Genomic DNA, 17,898 nt, shown 5'->3' with positions numbered 1-17,898 from the left:
CAGGGTCTTCTGTTTCACCTTGTAACTAATGCATTTTTCAAAACATTCTTCTTTAAGGACTGATTCCATACTGTGGAAGTCCATTAAAGTTTTGCCATACAAGCAGTATCAGGGACTTAATCCTCAGCCATTCTTTTAAAAAAAAAAAAAAAAAATGAAAAGCATAAAATATATTTACTTACTTAGTGACAGGTTTCTGTGGAGAAAAAATGTAAATAAAATCTACTAATTAACATTTTGAGTCGTGGTCTTTTGGCCCTAGTAATAGTTCAAAAGCTTCACAATGTACCCAGATGTTAAACGTTTTTTGGTAGCCTTCTCTTCAGTTCCAAAACCTTTCTCTGTTCCTTCTGCAATGACATGTCTCCTCTGTGATTCCATCAACTGTAGAGCTGTAAGAAAGTCACACACAGCAGTTTTGTTGTGGTAACCACATGACGGAGGAGAGGCCACGCCAAATTTGAGTAAGTGGCATTCTGACCTGGCACATGAGGTGAGATGCTGTTTCAAGCCAGGTGGTTCTCCTTATTGGTGGGGAGCAGAGGCACACAGAGCCAACTGTGGAGAGTCTGGTCCTTGCCACTGGCAGTAGCATCCAAGGGATGACCATGCTGAAATGAGCCGCCATTAGGGAGCAGAGGCGCCGGGGAGGCACTGTGGGGGGAGAACCTGAGCTGTCACTGTGGTAGCAGTGCCCGGTCCGTGTGCCGCTGCCCATTCTGGGCTGTGATAGCAACTCTTTTCTGGGGACCCTAGTGGTGGGGAGTAGGACTGGATGTGGGGCAGTTTTGTGGTTTTGGTGTGACTGTATCAAAACCACAACTTTTGTATAGCCTTGATTATCTGCACCTTGGGAAAACGTTTGACTGTTTTTTACGAAGAGCTCTCATCTAGTCTGCTAGATGAGGCTCCCATGTGGATTCATTGGTTTTATCCTAGCCCTTCTTGGAATTTAGCTGTAAAACATCAGAAGCTACTGTTCAAAATGAGGGTCAGTCTTTCTATTCCTTTCATAAATCCTGTAACTTAACTGCGTTGTCTCTGATTCCTGTTTTTGACACCCTTCTGCCCTTTGTGATTTCCAATATGTCATTCCAGTTGTGGTCATATACTTATGACCAGTATTTTGTCCCTTCATTTCAAAGTTAATTTGTCTCATAGTCTGTCCTTCTGAGAAGATCCCACATGTTTGTTCTCACTGTAAGAAATGGCTGTAATTTGGGGCCTTATGGCAAAAAAATTGCTTGACAGTTTTGCTGAACAGTCAGTACTGAAGTCAAGTGTGTGCTCTTTCTCAAGCTGCTGTGTTTTTTGGATTTTTTGTGCTAGAATGTCTTTCAGATTTTGTTTTCATGGATTTCAGATTTTTTTTCCCACATGTTTGGCTACTGGCTTGTATTTATACAATAATTCAATGGTGAGGAAACATGAAATTAGGTAAATTATACTTTAAAAAACAGAAGCACTCATTCATCAGTAGTATTTTTTGTCTTTATATATAGTTAAAACAGCACTTCAGTGAAACCTCACTCATTTTGCTAGAGGATGTCAAAATACAAACACATACAATTACATATACAAAATACACAAAACTTTGCCTTGATAAAGTTTCCCCCCGAAAACCCATCATGATAGTTTTCTTCAGGTGTTTTACTTTTGTTTATTGGATGGAGATGAAACTTCAGATAATGCCATATTATGGAATTTATTGACGACAAAAGGTTCTCTTTAAAAAACACCATAAAACGTACTTGCTACAAGATAGCTCTGTTGAACATGACGATACTCATCTCCACCCTACGAAGATCTAAATTTAGACGGTGCATAGTGTACTGTGCAGTGAAACCTGTTTTAAGGCTCTAATGAAACCAGTGAAAGTTGTCAGCTGCATAGTGATCATCATATCATATAATTATTGAATTTAGGAATACTTTAAAGTGGTCTCTACAAATATTTACTGGAGGGGAAATTTACTACAACTACTGTTGTACACACTGTAGATCTTTGCTCTTTAATGAAATAAACAGGACGGTTAAACTCAGTTGATGCATCTTTATGTACAAGATATAGAATTTATAATTCCAAACTTTTTACTGTTAATGGCTTTGGACCAGGATATTGTAACCAGGGAATGTGCCAATATAATGTTAGTCACTTTTCATATCTCCATTTTAATAACCTCAACCCACAGCCACATTTGAATCTCTGTACAGCACTTTGGTCTACTCTCTGGATTATTTTGAATTTAGCAGTTTCATTTACACTTCCAATGAAAGGTTGACTTCAGACCATTAATCCTGCATATGATGTACTGTGCAGACCTAAGGTGTGCAATAAGTAATACATTCATTTTCCCACCTGCCTCTGACAGCTAAAATCTTGTTACATAGATTTTTAGAGCAGTGTTGTGTTTACACCTCTGAATTGTGGTAGCTGCATGAAAAAATTAAGTGATCCAAAGAGATGTCTGAGTTGCACTGATGGAAAATGTTTGATGCTTATGACAGCATTTCTTTATGAGTTGGATGTTTCGATACTGTAGTTAATAAGTGTATTGTTTGATTTTTCTGTTCCAGCTGCGGTGCTTGTTTATATATTTTAAAATTTGTGTATAATTTAAGGCAAAGGCATGTCAAGTTGCCTAGTTGTATAATCCTACTCATCTGCTGTGTAGAATATCATCTACAGAGTAGTGAGAGGCCAGCTAATTGGTCCTATTTTCTCTGGAAATATTTTGTTTTTTAAATATCCAAATTATGATCTGTGTTGCCTTGAAATGTAGCAAGTGTTAACCCTTTTTGTTCTTATTTTGCTGTTGTAGAGAGTTGATAAATTGTGGGTTTATTGCTGATCAACAAAAATTGGTTGCTTGAGTTAATCTATTAAGGCGAAAGACAAATCGAGTATATATCATGGTTGTGTGCATTAATTTGTGGTGAATGAGAATTGATATGTAAATTAGATACACCCCTCAAACTCTAACAGATTACTAGGGCTGTGCTAGGTGTTAAGTGTGGGTAGCACAGTTTCAACTTGTTTTATGTTAAACATTTTCTGCAAATGTAAATTTAATTTCAAAGTTATCTCTGTTTAAGAATAACAGGCTGTTTGTTACATTGTTGAATGGTGTTTTATTATGGCATTATGCAGAGCTTACTCTTGTTTTTTGGTTCATATATATATTAGATTTGGGATTTCTGTGTATAACTTTAGGTAGTTGGAAAGGTGATTCTTTAAAATTCTCTAATTTTTCAGGGTTGCTTAAATAATACATTTAAAAACATAATTTGTCATAAATGTTTCTGACCAGCCATCACACACCAGCAAGCTTTCTACTGAGTGCGCAAGTATTAAATGAAAAGCTTTAATTATATAATATAGGGCCTGAATTTCCTTTCTTCTACACCAGTATTATGCTAGTGTAACTGATATATAAACAGTGATAACTGTTCTGGATATTCAGGTCCATAGTGTGCATAAGCTCATATATATGAAAGACATTCTCTCTGTTCTGAAAAATGACTAAAGAAATTAGCCTTAAAAATTCAGCAGTTCTTGTCTACAAGGGAACTGCATTAAATAGCATAGTCATACTCCTCTTGATACAATAAAAGACAAGTTTAAGTTCTTGTGGCAAATTACATTAGAGCTGTTTCTCCCAACTATTCTTCAAACAGTGTTTTGAGTTGTGAATGCTTTTAACTTCCAACAGGATTTCCCCACTATCGCAAATGTATAAAACTCACACAGACTGTCAAACTTAAATCTGTAGAATCTCAGCAAAGGGGGTGCTACATTAATGTTGTTTGAAAACTAATTCACTCACCTGAAAATTACTTTTAAGGGTTTACCTGATGCATGTCATTTGCTTCTTCTTTTTCTTTTTCTTTTTTGTAACATGAGGAGCTACTTAACGTGATTTGGCTTGTCTGGTTTTTAATGTTTAAGTTTATATGTACATTTTGTTCCCAAGATACATTGCCTTTTTCAATAGCTAAATTTAAACTGCATCTAGGATTCTCTTGCTCTGGGTAGTGTTTGGTTCGCGGCTTTTTTGCCCACATGTCACTGCTTTGATATGCATCGGACAGCTACTCTATTTCCATTCTGTGAAATGAGTTGTTGGTGTTAATTGAGTGCTTAGTCTGTGGATATCTACCTCATGCAAACCACCAGAACATGTCACCCAGACCTGAGGCAGCCATGGTGATCATAAGTAAGTGGTGTTCCTTGTCACAAGAGGGGAACAATTGCCCTCCTGGATTGTCAGCCAAAAACTTGGAATTCTTTATTTCAGAAATGCCAAGAGGGGAAGTGTCATCAACCAGGGAAAAGAGTCAGAAGGCTCTGCCATGAGTACTGTAGCAAGGTAAATTAATTTAAGCCATACTAGTGATAGGGCCATTTGGAATAATTACATAGTATTTAATACTAATACCTGCATTCACATCCTGTTTAATTACAGTTACAATCTTGGTTGCTTCGTCCTTTTGGCATCTGCTTTCTCACTCAGCTCCTATTTAAAATTATGATACAACGTTCTGAAAATGCCTTTGTGAAATATATTACAATATTGGAAATTATAATGTATTCTAAAACCATGAAGGAGAGCGAGGAGCCGCCCATTATTCTCAGACCGGGGGAGCTTTCTCATAAACACTGAAATGACTCTTGCATAAAGCTAGTAAAAGATTGCATAACAATGTTATGTGCCTGATAGCATCAAAATGAAGCAGATAGTTTAAGTGTTTAAATGATTAACTGAGCTGTGTTTATATTTTTAGTTTACATGAACTTTTTTTAGTAATTCGGAGTTGTACAGTTGAATTGTACCCATTATTAAGGGGATATTAAGCTGTTTTCTGCTGTTCTTTTTCTCAGGTTTTCTTCACTTTTTTCAGCTTCTGTTAGTTTCCCAAAGTTTTTCTCATCCCTCCTTTTGGAAAGGCATTTTGTATCTTATGTTTTTAATGCTTATTTGCTGCGCTGGTTTTTTGGGGTTGTTTTAGTCTGGGATTAAAACCTTGGCAGAGTCAGTCGGTTTTGTTTAATACACACAGCAATTCTCATGCACTCCTACAGTTTATAGATCACAATTGCTTATTGATTTGGTGCTTTGGAGAGCTTAGACATAAGCCTTGGGAAGCTGAAATGAAGAAAGGTGACATGGTAGGAGGGAGAGACGCTAGGAGAGTCTCTTACATAATGGTTTATGTTCAAAAAGAAAATTGGGGTACTGCACTTGCTGATGTATGAAACATGTCCGGAGAACAAAAATAGGCCATAGTAGTCTGCTTGGAAACCTTAAAGATTCGAGATGATAAAGCTGTCTGAAGTAGCGCATAAATTGTAAGGGTAGCTTTATTTGAAACGGGTTTCTAGTAAACTAATCATCTTGAAATAAGAGGAGCAGTCTCATTTTAGTTCAAGTGTTGATGCTGTCGTCTTTATGGTCTTTGAAGCATACTACCACAATACAGCTTTATTGCCATGTTTTTTGTAAATATCGTTGTAAAATAGCTACTGTCAATTAAAGTTCAGAGAGGAAACTGACTTTGGCATAATATTTGACCTGAAACAGAGCGTCCAATTATCCAAATGTCTTGAAGTGTTGACTTGACATAATCACAGTAGAGAAAGGAGGAGAGCAAAAAAGATTACCAATTTCTGATTTGCTTATCCTAAGTTTTAACATATTAGTTGCTGTTCAAGTCACAGCAGGTATCACAGTATCAAATGGTGGAATTGTCAGACCAAGCAGAGTGGAAATTACGGTGGGATTAATCTGATTTCTCCAGGTGCCTTGAAACAGCAGTTTGAGGATTGACAGAATTTGAAATAAGGAGCAAACGTACAGTGTCTGACTTGATTTGTTGTCAACAAGCCATTTCAGCAGAGTTCTGAGGCAAAAAATGATCAATTGAAATTTTCTTGGGGTGTGCAGTGTTTAATTGACTGCAGACTAAATTATTAATTTAGCATGAATTCAGCAATGACCCTTTTGATCCTTAGGGTAAAGGTAGTTTTATGGGCTTAGAACCCTTTTTATACAAAATGTTTACTTTACAAACTAGAGAAGTGATTTGTAATGGTATTTTTTCTTCGTTTTGCTACTTTTGTGAACATTGCAATCAAACTAATACAGTGTTGGATGAAAGGTTGCCTTGTTGCATTAATACTGAATGTTGAATGTATACAGGGATTCCTTTTTTAGAGTATATGTGTCCAGTTTATCCCTTTAAATTGAGGGCATAAACTGAGGAGAACCTGTCTATCTGATACTACCAGATTCTTCAGAACCATCATTAATCTTTTAAAACCGAGGTTGTAATCTTCAAAATTGTGCCCAGATTAGGCTCGCACAAACCTGTTTGCGTGAGAGTATGGGGGGCAATGTCGGCCTATGTTAAGCTCTGGCCGAAGCATGCATACATTTTGAAAGATTTCAGCCTTACCTCTCCAGACTGTTTTATATAATGTTTCTGCAGCATTTGAAAATGTAAAGTGTTGATGGGGTTATGTTTTGGTAGCTCTTGTGGAGTTAGCAGCTAATTTTGATCTAATTTATGTTGGGGTGCCCAGGGCTTTTGCTAGATGCTTCAGTTTATATTTTCATAACTCAAAAGAAATATTTAGTAAAATAAATGAGTGTTAATTTTTAATATGATTGCTGATAGACTCCTCCAGTATTCCTTCCCTCAAAGGTCAGTAAAGTACATATAGCAAAACCATTACACGGAGATGCTAAGTGACTTTATCAAGGCTACACTGCAAGTAAGTGGCAGTCCCAGGATTAGACCTGAATATCTGGCTCCTAGCTCTTTGCTCAGTGTACTCTAGGCCAGTCTGTTTCTAACATGCATATGTGTGAGATCTGATAGATTTCCTCACATTGAAAATCTTCATAATCTTTGCTGAAAACTGAAAGTCATGTTAATAATTGATTTATTTCTTATTTCAGGCTGTCAGTAACATGCCATATCCTTTATTGACTGGAGTCAGAACTTTACCCACCGTAGAAGTGAAATCATCAGAAAGGCCTTCAATCCAAAACAAAGATCCTCCCAAAGATGAAGAAAAGGAAAAGAAAAAAAAGAAACACAAGAAAAGATCTCGGACAAGATCTCGGTCACCTTCCAAATATCATTCGTCGTCTAAGTCCAGGTCTAGATCACATTCAAAAGCAAAGCATTCACTTCCCACTGCCTATAGAACTGTCAGGCACTCAAGGTGGGTTTGGAAGTGGAAAGTATGCTTTACTATTCTATTTGGGCTAGTATTTAATTTGCCTCTGCACCTTTTTCTATACACATTAGAAAGAAAATCCGCTTTGTATAATGTAGATAAGAGAACTGGAAAACTTTTGAGTCAATATATAATCTTTATATTTGATAATGTTATGAAAGATTTCATTTAAGTATTTCCAAGATAGTTTCTAAGCACAATTTTAGAGTGAATCTACTAAATGATTCTAACTGGTCCATTAAACACTTGTTGATGGTCTGTGGTTGTGTTAAGTCATAGGGCGATGACTCCCTCTATTTCCAACTATTTCTACAGGTGTTTTTATTCATTTCAAAGAGGAGCCTGGACACCTGTAAAATAGCTGGGAACAAAGGTGGGGAGCCAATGGGGAGGGGGGTCTGCAGCTACATCAGCAGAGGAAGAAGTATGAGCTGTCTTCCGTGACCAGGGCCACCAGCAGGACAAACTGCAAGCAAGAGTGTCAGGAGCTACCAATGGCTCTGCAGCTAGTACTGGGATAGAGAAGTAGAGCAGAAGGGAATAAAGAAACAAGGTGTCATGTCCAGATAAGCAGTGGAAAAGAGAGGAACAGGTGGTTGAGCAACACACTCAGGAGAGCAGAGAACGAAACTAAGCAGTTGGGCAGGGGATCAGAGAGAGAGAGAGAAACAGATTAGACTGGAAAGGGAGCCAAAAAAACTGTGTAACTAACTTGGTTAAAAAAGCCCATTACAGTCAGTTAAAAATACAGAACTACATTCCTGTTATATTACCACATAAGCAAATATTGCAGTCAACACAGGAAAGTTGCGTGATTGCAAATGGGAGAGGCGTGTCCATGAGACACTTGAGATGTGGTCCACACTGTGAAAAAGTCCCCAAACCCTTTTAGTACCTTAGAGTTCTTTGGGTGATTTTCCACGCAGATTCCACTCTTAGTGCTCATGTGTCCTATGCACTTCATCGGAGTCTCTTGGCTAGCTGTTTACCTTGGGGGATGCTTGCATCCTAGGTGCCCTGATGCCATGCCCTCTCAACTCACTCGTCTGAGGGCATAAAGGGCAGAGCAGGCCCAACAACCTCTCAGGCCCTTCTTTACTGCCTCTGGCTGTGAGGTGGAACTCCTGGCATCATTGCTCACTCTGCAGTTCACCTTAGATTTAGGATAGTGTTAGTGTAGTTAAGTTTCCGTTGCTTGTTGACATGTATATAAAACCCTGAATTTGATCCTCTTTCAGTCACTTGAGTTTCATTTTGTTGAGGACAGTCCCCCTGCACTCTATATAGCGGTGCTATGACCACGGCAGAGGCTAAATCACTAGGGTATTAAACATGTCTGTCAGACATGTCCCCCATCTAACTCTGCTGGGCCAGTCAACAGTGGACATTCTTGGTGCCTGATGTGCCTTGGGGAAGGACACATTCTGCAGCATTGTTCCATGTATCATTTCTTCTCCAGGTGTATCCAGAGAGTGAGGGAGTTGAAAATAAAACTTCTCCTTGTGGAGAGGTCAGTGCAGATCTTCTCAGACTCTGAGAAGTCTTGGGAGAAGCCTCAATCTGTGGATTGGTCAGTGTCCTGGTGAGCCATGACTCCATTCTGAACTCACAGGCCACTTCTTAGCCCTTATTCATCCCCCACTACATCAGCAATGACATCCAGTAGAGGCAAGAAGTGACCAGCCAAAGTACAGGTTGCCTTTCTCAGGACCTAGCAGGAGGCACATGAGTCGTCATGACTTGGCCCCAGGCTCAGTCAAGAGTCATAAGTAAGAGAATACCTTTGCCACTAGGTCAGTAGTGACATCTATGGCAGCTCACGTGAGACTGTTGAAAGCTAAAGATTGCACTGCCTCCAGTACTGGCGCCTCAGCACAGACTTCGGTACCCAGTATGTCCTCATTGACTCCCACATTCTTGGTGGTGACTGTATCCAGTACATCAGTACAGACTATCTCCTTGGGACCTGAGGCATTAGTATCAACTTATTTGGCACTGAAGCAATATAAGCTGCCAAGTGATGTGTTGGTTGGCTCAGTTCTGGAGTTCCAGAAAGATTTGGGGAGGTTATTACAAACCTGCCTACTGTAGAGTTTCCACACCTGGCCAGTGAAGTGTTCTGTATTCTAACCCGCTGGTTCATAGGCACTCCTGATAGGACTGCCCCTTTCTTAGAGGAGATATGTTCCTTCTCCTCCTTCCATGAACATAGCAATGAAATATCCCGTACCTATCCTTCATCTCCTCCCAAGTAGCTCAATGGGAATCTAAACTGGGAGGAATGGTAGATACGCTGGAGGGGAGGGATAGGATACAGAGGGACTTAGACAAATTGGAGGATTGGGCCAAAAGAAATCTGATGAGGTTCAATAAGGATAAGTGCAGGGTCCTGCACTTAGGACGGAAGAACCCAATGCACAGCTACAGACTAGGGACCGAATGGCTAGGCAGCAGTTCTGCGGAAAAGGACCTAGGGGTGACAGTGGACGAGAAGCTGGATATGAGTCAGCAGTGTGCCCTTGTTGCCAAGAAGGCCAATGGCATTTTGGGATGTATAAGTAGGGGCATAGCGAGCAGATGGAGGGACGTGATCGTCCCCCTCTATTCGACATTGGTGAGGCCTCATCTGGAGTACTGTGTCCAGTTTTGGGCCCCACACTACAAGAAGGATGTGGATAAATTGGAGAGAGTCCAGCGAAGGGCAACAAAAATGATTAGGGGTCTGGAACACGTAACTTATGAGGAGAGGCTGAGGGAACTGGGATTGTTTAGTCTGCAGAAGAGAAGAATGAGGGGGGATTTCATAGCTGCTTTCAACTACCTGAGAGGTGGTTCCAGAGAGGATGGTTCTAGACTATTCTCAGTGGTAGAAGAGGACAGGACAAGGAGTAATGGTCTCAAGTTGCAGTGGGGGGAGGTTTAGGTTGGATATTAGGAAAAACTTTTTCACTAGGAGGGTGGTGAAACACTGGAATGCGTTACCTAGGGAGGTGGTAGAATCTCCTTCCTTAGAAGTTTTTAAGGTCAGGCTTGACAAAGCCCTGGCTGAGATGATTTAATTGGGATTGGTCCTGCTTTGAGCAGGGGGTTGGACTAGATGACCTCCTGAGGTCCCTTCCAACCCTGATATTCTATGATTCTATGAATCAGGGAGAGAATCCAGAAAACAATAAGGGGAGCTAGGAAGATCACTCCACTTAGCATCCTTCACTGTGCCACTATCCCCTGCTTTCTGGGGTTTTCAACCCTACTATAGAAAACTAGTGTCTTCCACTGTGTTTAGAGAAAGGTCGTCTCACTGAAGAAGCAAATTTAGCCTCCATACGCAACTCCATCCATGGCTGCTGCAGAGTCAAGAGGAGAGTGGAAAAAACCAGCAATCTCCTGAGCAGAATCATCATTATACAAGAGAAGGAGCATAAATGCTTTGCTTTGATGATCTCTGATGTGCAACTCCAGAGAGATTGGCCATGCCATTCGATCTGTTGGAACCCACCAAATCAGTTTGGCCCACAGCAAAGATGGATGCTGCTATCTCAAAAAAGCACAGAGAAGATGTTGGATTCCTGCTAAGGGGTTTGAATACTTGTACCAAATATCCTATATCTGGCTCTCTGCAGGTAGAAGCTTACAGGAGAGGATAAAAGAACTAGTCTACAGCTCGTGAGACAGACCCCAAAAAACTAGAATTTTCTGGTCAAAAGGTGTATTTGTCTGCGAACCTATAAAGGAGGGAAGCAGACTGCCATGTGATACCCTCAAAATATGATTTTTTGAATTGGTACAAACTATCCAATGTGGTGGATAAATTATCCAATGAGAACCAACTGAAATCTCTTATGACTGAGGGCTGCCTAACTGCCAGAACATCTCTGCAGACTGTGCTGGATGTGTCTGTCACTCATCTGAACAAAGGCCACTGCAGCTGCTATGAGGAGATTGTCAGGGCTCAAGTTGTCAAGACCTCCTCATTTGAGGGCAACAGTCCCTTTAACAGTGGCACTGATGAGGCGCTCAGATTTCAGGGCAGCTTTGTGCAACGTGGGGTTCTGTCTCTGCTCCAAAAAGAAAGCTGCCAAGACAAGCCATGCTTCAGGCAGCGTTCTTTGATACATTTATCACTAGGATCCTCACAGCCTCAAAGGAAGAGGCAGATATTAAAGTGGAGGCAACCCTCTGCTCTCCTCAGCTGCTCCACAGTTGGCGGCTTCAAATAGGCCGAAGAGTCAATGCTATTGTTAGGAGCCTGCTTGGACCAGCATGGGATCTGTTTTCTTTTTTTAACCTCTCACAAGAAACTCCCTTACCTTCCCCCCCACCCCCACAAGAAGCAAGAGGTAAACTGCCTCTTACAACTGGGAACAATGTAAGAGGATCCCCTTGGAGTTCAATGTGTGAAAATTCAATTTAGATTATTGATGAGATGTCAGATAATCCAGGCCCAATCAATTTATTAATCAAAGTTTATTAGTCAAAGGTTAATCAGCATGATGAAGAAAAGCAAATACAATACTGATCTGGGGAAGCAGTCCTGCTGCCTGGTCTATTCCAACTAGTGTTCAGAAATTTATCCTTGTATATAACATATATGTCTACGAAAGAGACAGAATTCCATTCTCATGCTCTGTTGAGCCATGGAATTCCCTTCATGGCCTGTTAATTTACATAATATATAAGCTAAAGACAGTATCACAGAAGGGATCTCTAACAATAGGTATTCCCTTTCTTGGTTTTCTGGACATCTGGACACAATTTTCTAAGTGTCAACAGGTCAAAGCAAGAGGACGCACAATCTGTCAGTCAACAACAACACTAAGATTTAGATGCAAAGCATTGTGGGACTTTGCTTAATCTATAAAGGCCTCTGGGAGTCTGATTCATCTGCTAACAAGGAGCAATGGCTTTTATTCCCACTACCTCTTACTCTCAAAGAAGAACAAGGCTTCTGAAGGCTCATCCTCAATCCTCAACATCTCAACACCTTCATCTGCAATTTTCAAATTTAGAATGGTGACTTATTTCTGACTTTTTTTTATAAATTCCTTCATTAGATCCTATGGACCACCAAGGTACCTAGTTTCCATATCACCATATATCCAGCTCACAGGAAGTAACAAATTCCTTCTAGGAACATCCTACCGCTAATAGAGTTCTGCCCTTCATCTTCTTTACCTTGCCAAGTTTTTATCACATACCTTTTGGTTGTGGCAAGTCATCCAAGGAGACAGGGAATCCAGCAATACTCTTACCTAGATGACTGTCTAATTCAAGGGTGATCACTACAGGTAATTAATTCAGTACAGACAGTCCTGAAAACTTTCACCTTGGTAGTTCTCAATTTAAACAGGGAGAAATTCTCTGACACCATAGCACTAACAGAAGCATTGTTAGACTCCAGATCAGTGAAATCCTACCTTCAGAGTGCTGGTGGACAACTCTGCAGCAATGCACTGTATCAACAGGCAAGGGGCAACATGATCATCCCTACCATGTCAATATGCTGTATGCCTGTTGGAGTGGTGCATTCAGCACCAGATAATGCCAGTAGCTCTGCACCTTCTGGGTCTTCAAATACTCTAGCAGACCCGCTTAGCAGGGACTTTTCCAAGAAATAAAAATGGTCTGTCAAGGAGTCAGTTCTGCACAGTGTCTTTTGCAGGTAGTAGATCTGTTCGCAACAAACCACAAGAAGTGTCAGAATTTCTGCTTCAGAGGAGGCACTAGTCCCAAGTTCCCTGTCAGATGGCGGCTTCATTTCTTAATCCCTGAGGATAATATGCCTTTCACCAAACCCCATGATATCAAGTTCCATGAAGAAATTGAGGCAGAACGCAAGATGCATAATCATAGTAGCCTCAGCATGGGCCAAGCTGTTCTTCAGATTCAGATTAGGTGACTGTTAGCACAACCATTTTACCTCTTCTATTCAGGTCTCCTAGAACAATGGTTAGATCCTGCACCCACACCCAGCATCCTGGCACTAGACAGCTTGGATGCTGGTTGAATGAATCCCATAAATAGGACCCTACCATATTCGTGGCTGTGAAAAATGTGTAATGGACCGTGAAATTTGATCTTTTGTGTACTTTTATCCTATATTATAGTGTAAAAGTATACAAAAGTACACAGTGTTTCTCAAACTGGGGGTCCTGATCCAAAAAGGGTGTTGCAAGACTATTATAGAAGGCGGTCACGGTATTGCCACCCATACGTCTGTGCTGCTGGCAGCAGCGCTGCCTTTAGAGCTGGGCACCCAGCCAGCAGCTGTGCAGAAGTAAGGCTAGCCTTGCAACCCCCCTTTGGGGTTTGTATTTTACTGTTTTTAAATACACGCTCATGTTTTGTTACAACACCGTGAAATTTAAGATTTAAATATCTGAAACTGTGTAATTCAGGATTTTTTAAATGCTGTGACCGTGAAATTTATGAAAATTGACACTGAATTTGGTAGGACCCTACCTATAAAGCAAAGCTATTTTGCTGCAGTTCAGAACATTGTGCTCCAGAGCAGGAAACCTTCAACTAGACTTATTTGCAGAGCTAAATGGAGAAGGTTTTCTATTTGGGCATCTCAGCACCAGTTTTCTTCCCTCACAGCACCAGTGTCAGTTTTGGACTGTCACCTTGAAGCAGTCTGGACTCCATCCATTAATAAGAATCCATCTGGCAGCAGTATCATCTCTCTATTAAGGGCCACACTGTATCTTCCCACATTACAGTGACAGAATTCCTGAAGCAGCTCATATATGTCTTTCCCCCAGTTCAAGAGCCCCATATCCTTGGAACCCAAGGCTGATGGGTTGTGCACTCCCTCCCTACCCTCTCAATTGTAGCCAGGGTAAGGAAGTAAAGCTGGGAGAGTCAGACTGTTATGCCAGGTTCTCCATATACATTTCATAAAGAGATGGTTACTCTTAGACCTTACCCTAAATTTCTCCCCACGGTGGTCTTGGAATTCCACGTAAATGAGTTTTCATCTGCTGGTATTCTTTCCTCAGTCTCTCCCTACCCTGTGGGAAGCTTGATGTAGTGACAACATTATCTTTTTATTCAGATAGTATTAAGAAATTTAGGAACACCCATAAACTTTGTGTTGCATTTGCTGATGGGCCCAGGGCAACCTATATCCTCGGCTGTTATCCTAGTGGGTCTCAGACAGTATAAGAACTTACTACAAGTTAACCAGGAAAGAGCCATCAGCCATATTAGAGCTCAGACTTAGGTGCCTGTTAGGTGACTTCCACAAGGGCTCAGACTTAGGTGCCTGTTCGGGTAATATACCCATACCTGAGGTGTATAGAACAGAAGAATGGAACTTGATCCACACATTTACTATGCATTCCCTAGTACAGGCCTCCAAACTGGTTGCCAATTTCAGTAGATCAGTCCTGCATTGGCCTTTAGGCTGGACTCTACATACCCACTGCCAAGCAAGTAGACAAGTACTTGTTAGTCACCAACAGTGGAATCTGTGTAGACAATCACTTGAAGAAAAAAGAACAGTTACTTATCCTACAGTAACTGATTCTTCAAAATGTGTTGCCCACACGGGTCCCCTGGTTCACCATCCTTCCCTGCTAATGTGGAGACCTACTCCTGTAGGAAACAGTTTTGGCAAAGGAACTGTGGCAGTTGGCCCCACTTCATCCCTTGTATCTTTGGGACAGAGGGTACAGCTGCAGCTCCAGTGAACATAGAAGAATCTGATCTCAAGTGAATGGGTCTCAAAACAGTGTTTTGCTGTCTCACAGTATTTTCTAATGTTGATCGTAGGGTTTTACATGTATGCTATGTACCTATTTAAACGCACATATGAGTGTACATAACTTCAGCTTTCCTCATGCAACTCTGAACAGGCCTTGGCTTGCTTTCCTTGTCACTTTCAGGCTAATGTAAGCATAAGGTTTATTTTTCCAGGCTCGTTTGCTTACAAAGAGGAATTCATTTATCTTTACAGAGTATTTAGTAAGAAGATATTTTTAAAAAAAAAATCTTCTGGGTACAGTGTCTTCCCTTTCTTTGCCAAGTTCTAGACAGAAAAGGATTAATTGAAAGACAAGAATCCTTTAAGTAGGCATTGCTGGTTTGTTTTCGTTAAAGTTTAGAACCAACTGACATCAAAATTTTATAAATCTTGTTGAATATGCTTGGTACTTGTCACCTTCATAAAATCTTTTTTGTAAAAATAGCTCCCATAACATGCGGATAGGCTCTGCATGCATGACACTGCAATGTTGAAACAAAACATTTCAACCGTAACTGTAATTGTGTGTTTATAGATGCTGTGATCCCAATATGTTCGGAAGACAATGATTTAGATACACAACAAAAAGAGGGAAGTGCCTACTTTAGGTCTTTGTACCCTTGACGTAACTGTAAAAGTACACTGACAAAAATAACAGCTCCCTAGAACAGAATAACCAGTCAGAAATGGCAATCCAATCCAGACCTATCAAATTGCCCTGATGTTCATCACTCCCCAGAAATCTGGGTAAAAAACAAGGCTTTTGTGTCATGTTGGAATGCTTGTGGCTACAATTTTACAGTATCAGGACAATGGCAAATCATTATCAATGCAAGCCTGTAAAGATAATGATGACATGACCACACTGGTAAAACAATTTAGCTGAAAGTTTCTCAAGACAATATTACAATGGACAGTATTACAAAATGATTTCAGCGTAAGTTTATGGAGACGTTCCTGTGTCAAAATGTTAAATATGAGCTTCGACACCAATGTGAAATGGAAAAAAATTAAATTGAAGTAACTCACGGTCTGTGACCTAATACTAAAGCAAGTTTAACACCTTTGCAATTGAATTGGTAGATAAGTCGGAATCATTTCAATAGAGCTGTTAAAGCATTGCATTGTCATGTTGCATATAAAATGTGGCTTCTCACACATCTTTCTTGTTTTGTATGCCTTGTTTTGTAGCAAGAAGCATGTTGCTCAGTCTTTAGATTCCCACAAGACCCAGTGTTATGACTTCCTACCATACCATACCTTATTTAGATGTAGAGACTAATTAGAAGTATATTGTTTCCCACTTGTAATCCATTACTCAAAACTATTTGTAAAGATTGATCTATGATGAGTAGCCCCACTCAGTGACCTGGGATAAAGGGCTACTTTCGTATAATGCCTGGACACTGGTATTAAATTACATAAATTCTAACAGCCTTAGGCTCTGTCTACACTAGCAGATTTGTCAACAAAACTTTTATTTGTCAGAGGTGTGAAAAAAACACACCCCAACTGACATAAGTTTCGCTGACAAAAGTGCTGGTGTGGACAGGGCTATGTCAGTGGGAGATGCTCTCCCACCAACTTACCTACCGCCGCTCGTTGGGGGTGGTTTAATGATGCTCGTGGGAGAACTCTCTCCCTCCAGGATAGATCCGCCACACAGGAGACCTTACAGCAGCACAGCTGTGCTGCTGTAAGCTCCATAGTGTAGCCATACCCTCAGTTGCTTTATTTGTCTGTGTCAACCTTAAAACTATTTTAAACAGGTGTGTTATGCTTTTGTAATCTTATTTTGTGCTGTGCAGGCAGCAGTTCCTAACCTTCAGATTTTAACAGCAGTTGTCAGTGATTACTTTGCCCTTGGAGCAGATTAGAATGATAGTAATTACGGAGAGAGAGACTTCCTGTTTAACTTTTTTTTTTTAAGTTTGACTTACGACCCTGTTCAATAAAGCACTCCAGAATGCGGATATCTTTTCAGAATTACCAAAATTTCATAGCTTTTTGACAGACCAGCACATTAAACTTGATGTATCTACACAGGAGAGATTTGTGTCTTGGGTCTGAAGCTGTTTAAATTAGTAGTTTAAATTAATTGTGACAGCCAAAAGAGAAGCTGTACTTTTTCCAAAATTACTGATTAGGATATGTTTTAATTGGACAGTAATGAACTCTATGTTGTGAAATGTGTAAACAAATAATGACCTATTGGCACACATTTCACTTCATTTGGAAAACTATTATTTGTTTTGGTTTAGATCTTTTCAAATGTTAAAGAATGTGTGTATAGGGGTTGATTTGACTTTCCATGTACCTTGATATTTGAATTACAGGCTCCTGAGTTGCTATTGCTTATGTAGTTGTAAAAATACATTGGGGCATAACATCCTCAAGGGATAATTTGGTACAGCATAATAATTGTAGTTAATTTGTTGGAGCAAGTTAATAGGGGATGAGCTGAGGGAAGTGAAGCTAAAAATATATGTTTGTTTAACTTTTCAGAGCATATTTAATTTTTGTTTTGCCTTTTTTCTTGTACGAGTGATAGGCCAAATTTGCCTCACAAGCAAGTGATTTTTAGAGGCTTTTACATAACTTTAAAAAAATCCTTGTGTGGTGTTTTATTTTTAGAAGGGTAGCAATTTGCCAGTGCAATTTGCTATTTGGTATAAATGAGACTAAGAGTGCAATATATTTTTTTGTTCTTACACTGTTAACATACTAGAGTCACAGCTTAGTAAATATACATGATGCACCATTGATGTTAATACAGCTTAATTTTTAAATAGTTTACTTAATTTAATCTTGTACCTTACAGTTGAAGTTGCAGAATTCACTTCCTGTTCAAATAACATCACTGATTCAGGCTGATGTAAGATATTTAACTAGGTATTGCTTAAACATGT

General features: G+C 40.0%; 1 protein-coding gene across 8 annotated transcripts in view; it reads left to right on the top strand.

Annotated features, from left to right (window-relative positions):
- SFSWAP (splicing factor SWAP) overlaps positions 1–17,898 on the top strand; it is a 96,107-nt gene that overhangs the window by 65,024 nt on the left and 13,185 nt on the right. For 6 of the 8 annotated variants that reach the window (XM_048822217.2, XM_048822214.2, XM_048822223.2 and 3 more), the window contains exons 14-15: positions 4,298–4,369; positions 6,962–7,230. In XM_048822217.2, coding sequence (XP_048678174.2) covers positions 4,298–4,369; positions 6,962–7,230 — 341 coding nt within the window. The remainder of the gene's footprint in view (positions 1–4,297; positions 4,370–6,961; positions 7,231–17,898) is intronic. The other 2 variants (XM_048822218.2, XM_048822215.2) reach the window with 1 other exon arrangement.

This window comes from Caretta caretta, chromosome 15 (genome assembly GCF_965140235.1).
Source record: "Caretta caretta isolate rCarCar2 chromosome 15, rCarCar1.hap1, whole genome shotgun sequence".
Lineage (NCBI taxonomy): Eukaryota > Metazoa > Chordata > Testudines > Cheloniidae > Caretta > Caretta caretta.
This window is presented reverse-complemented; position numbering and strand designations above follow the sequence as displayed.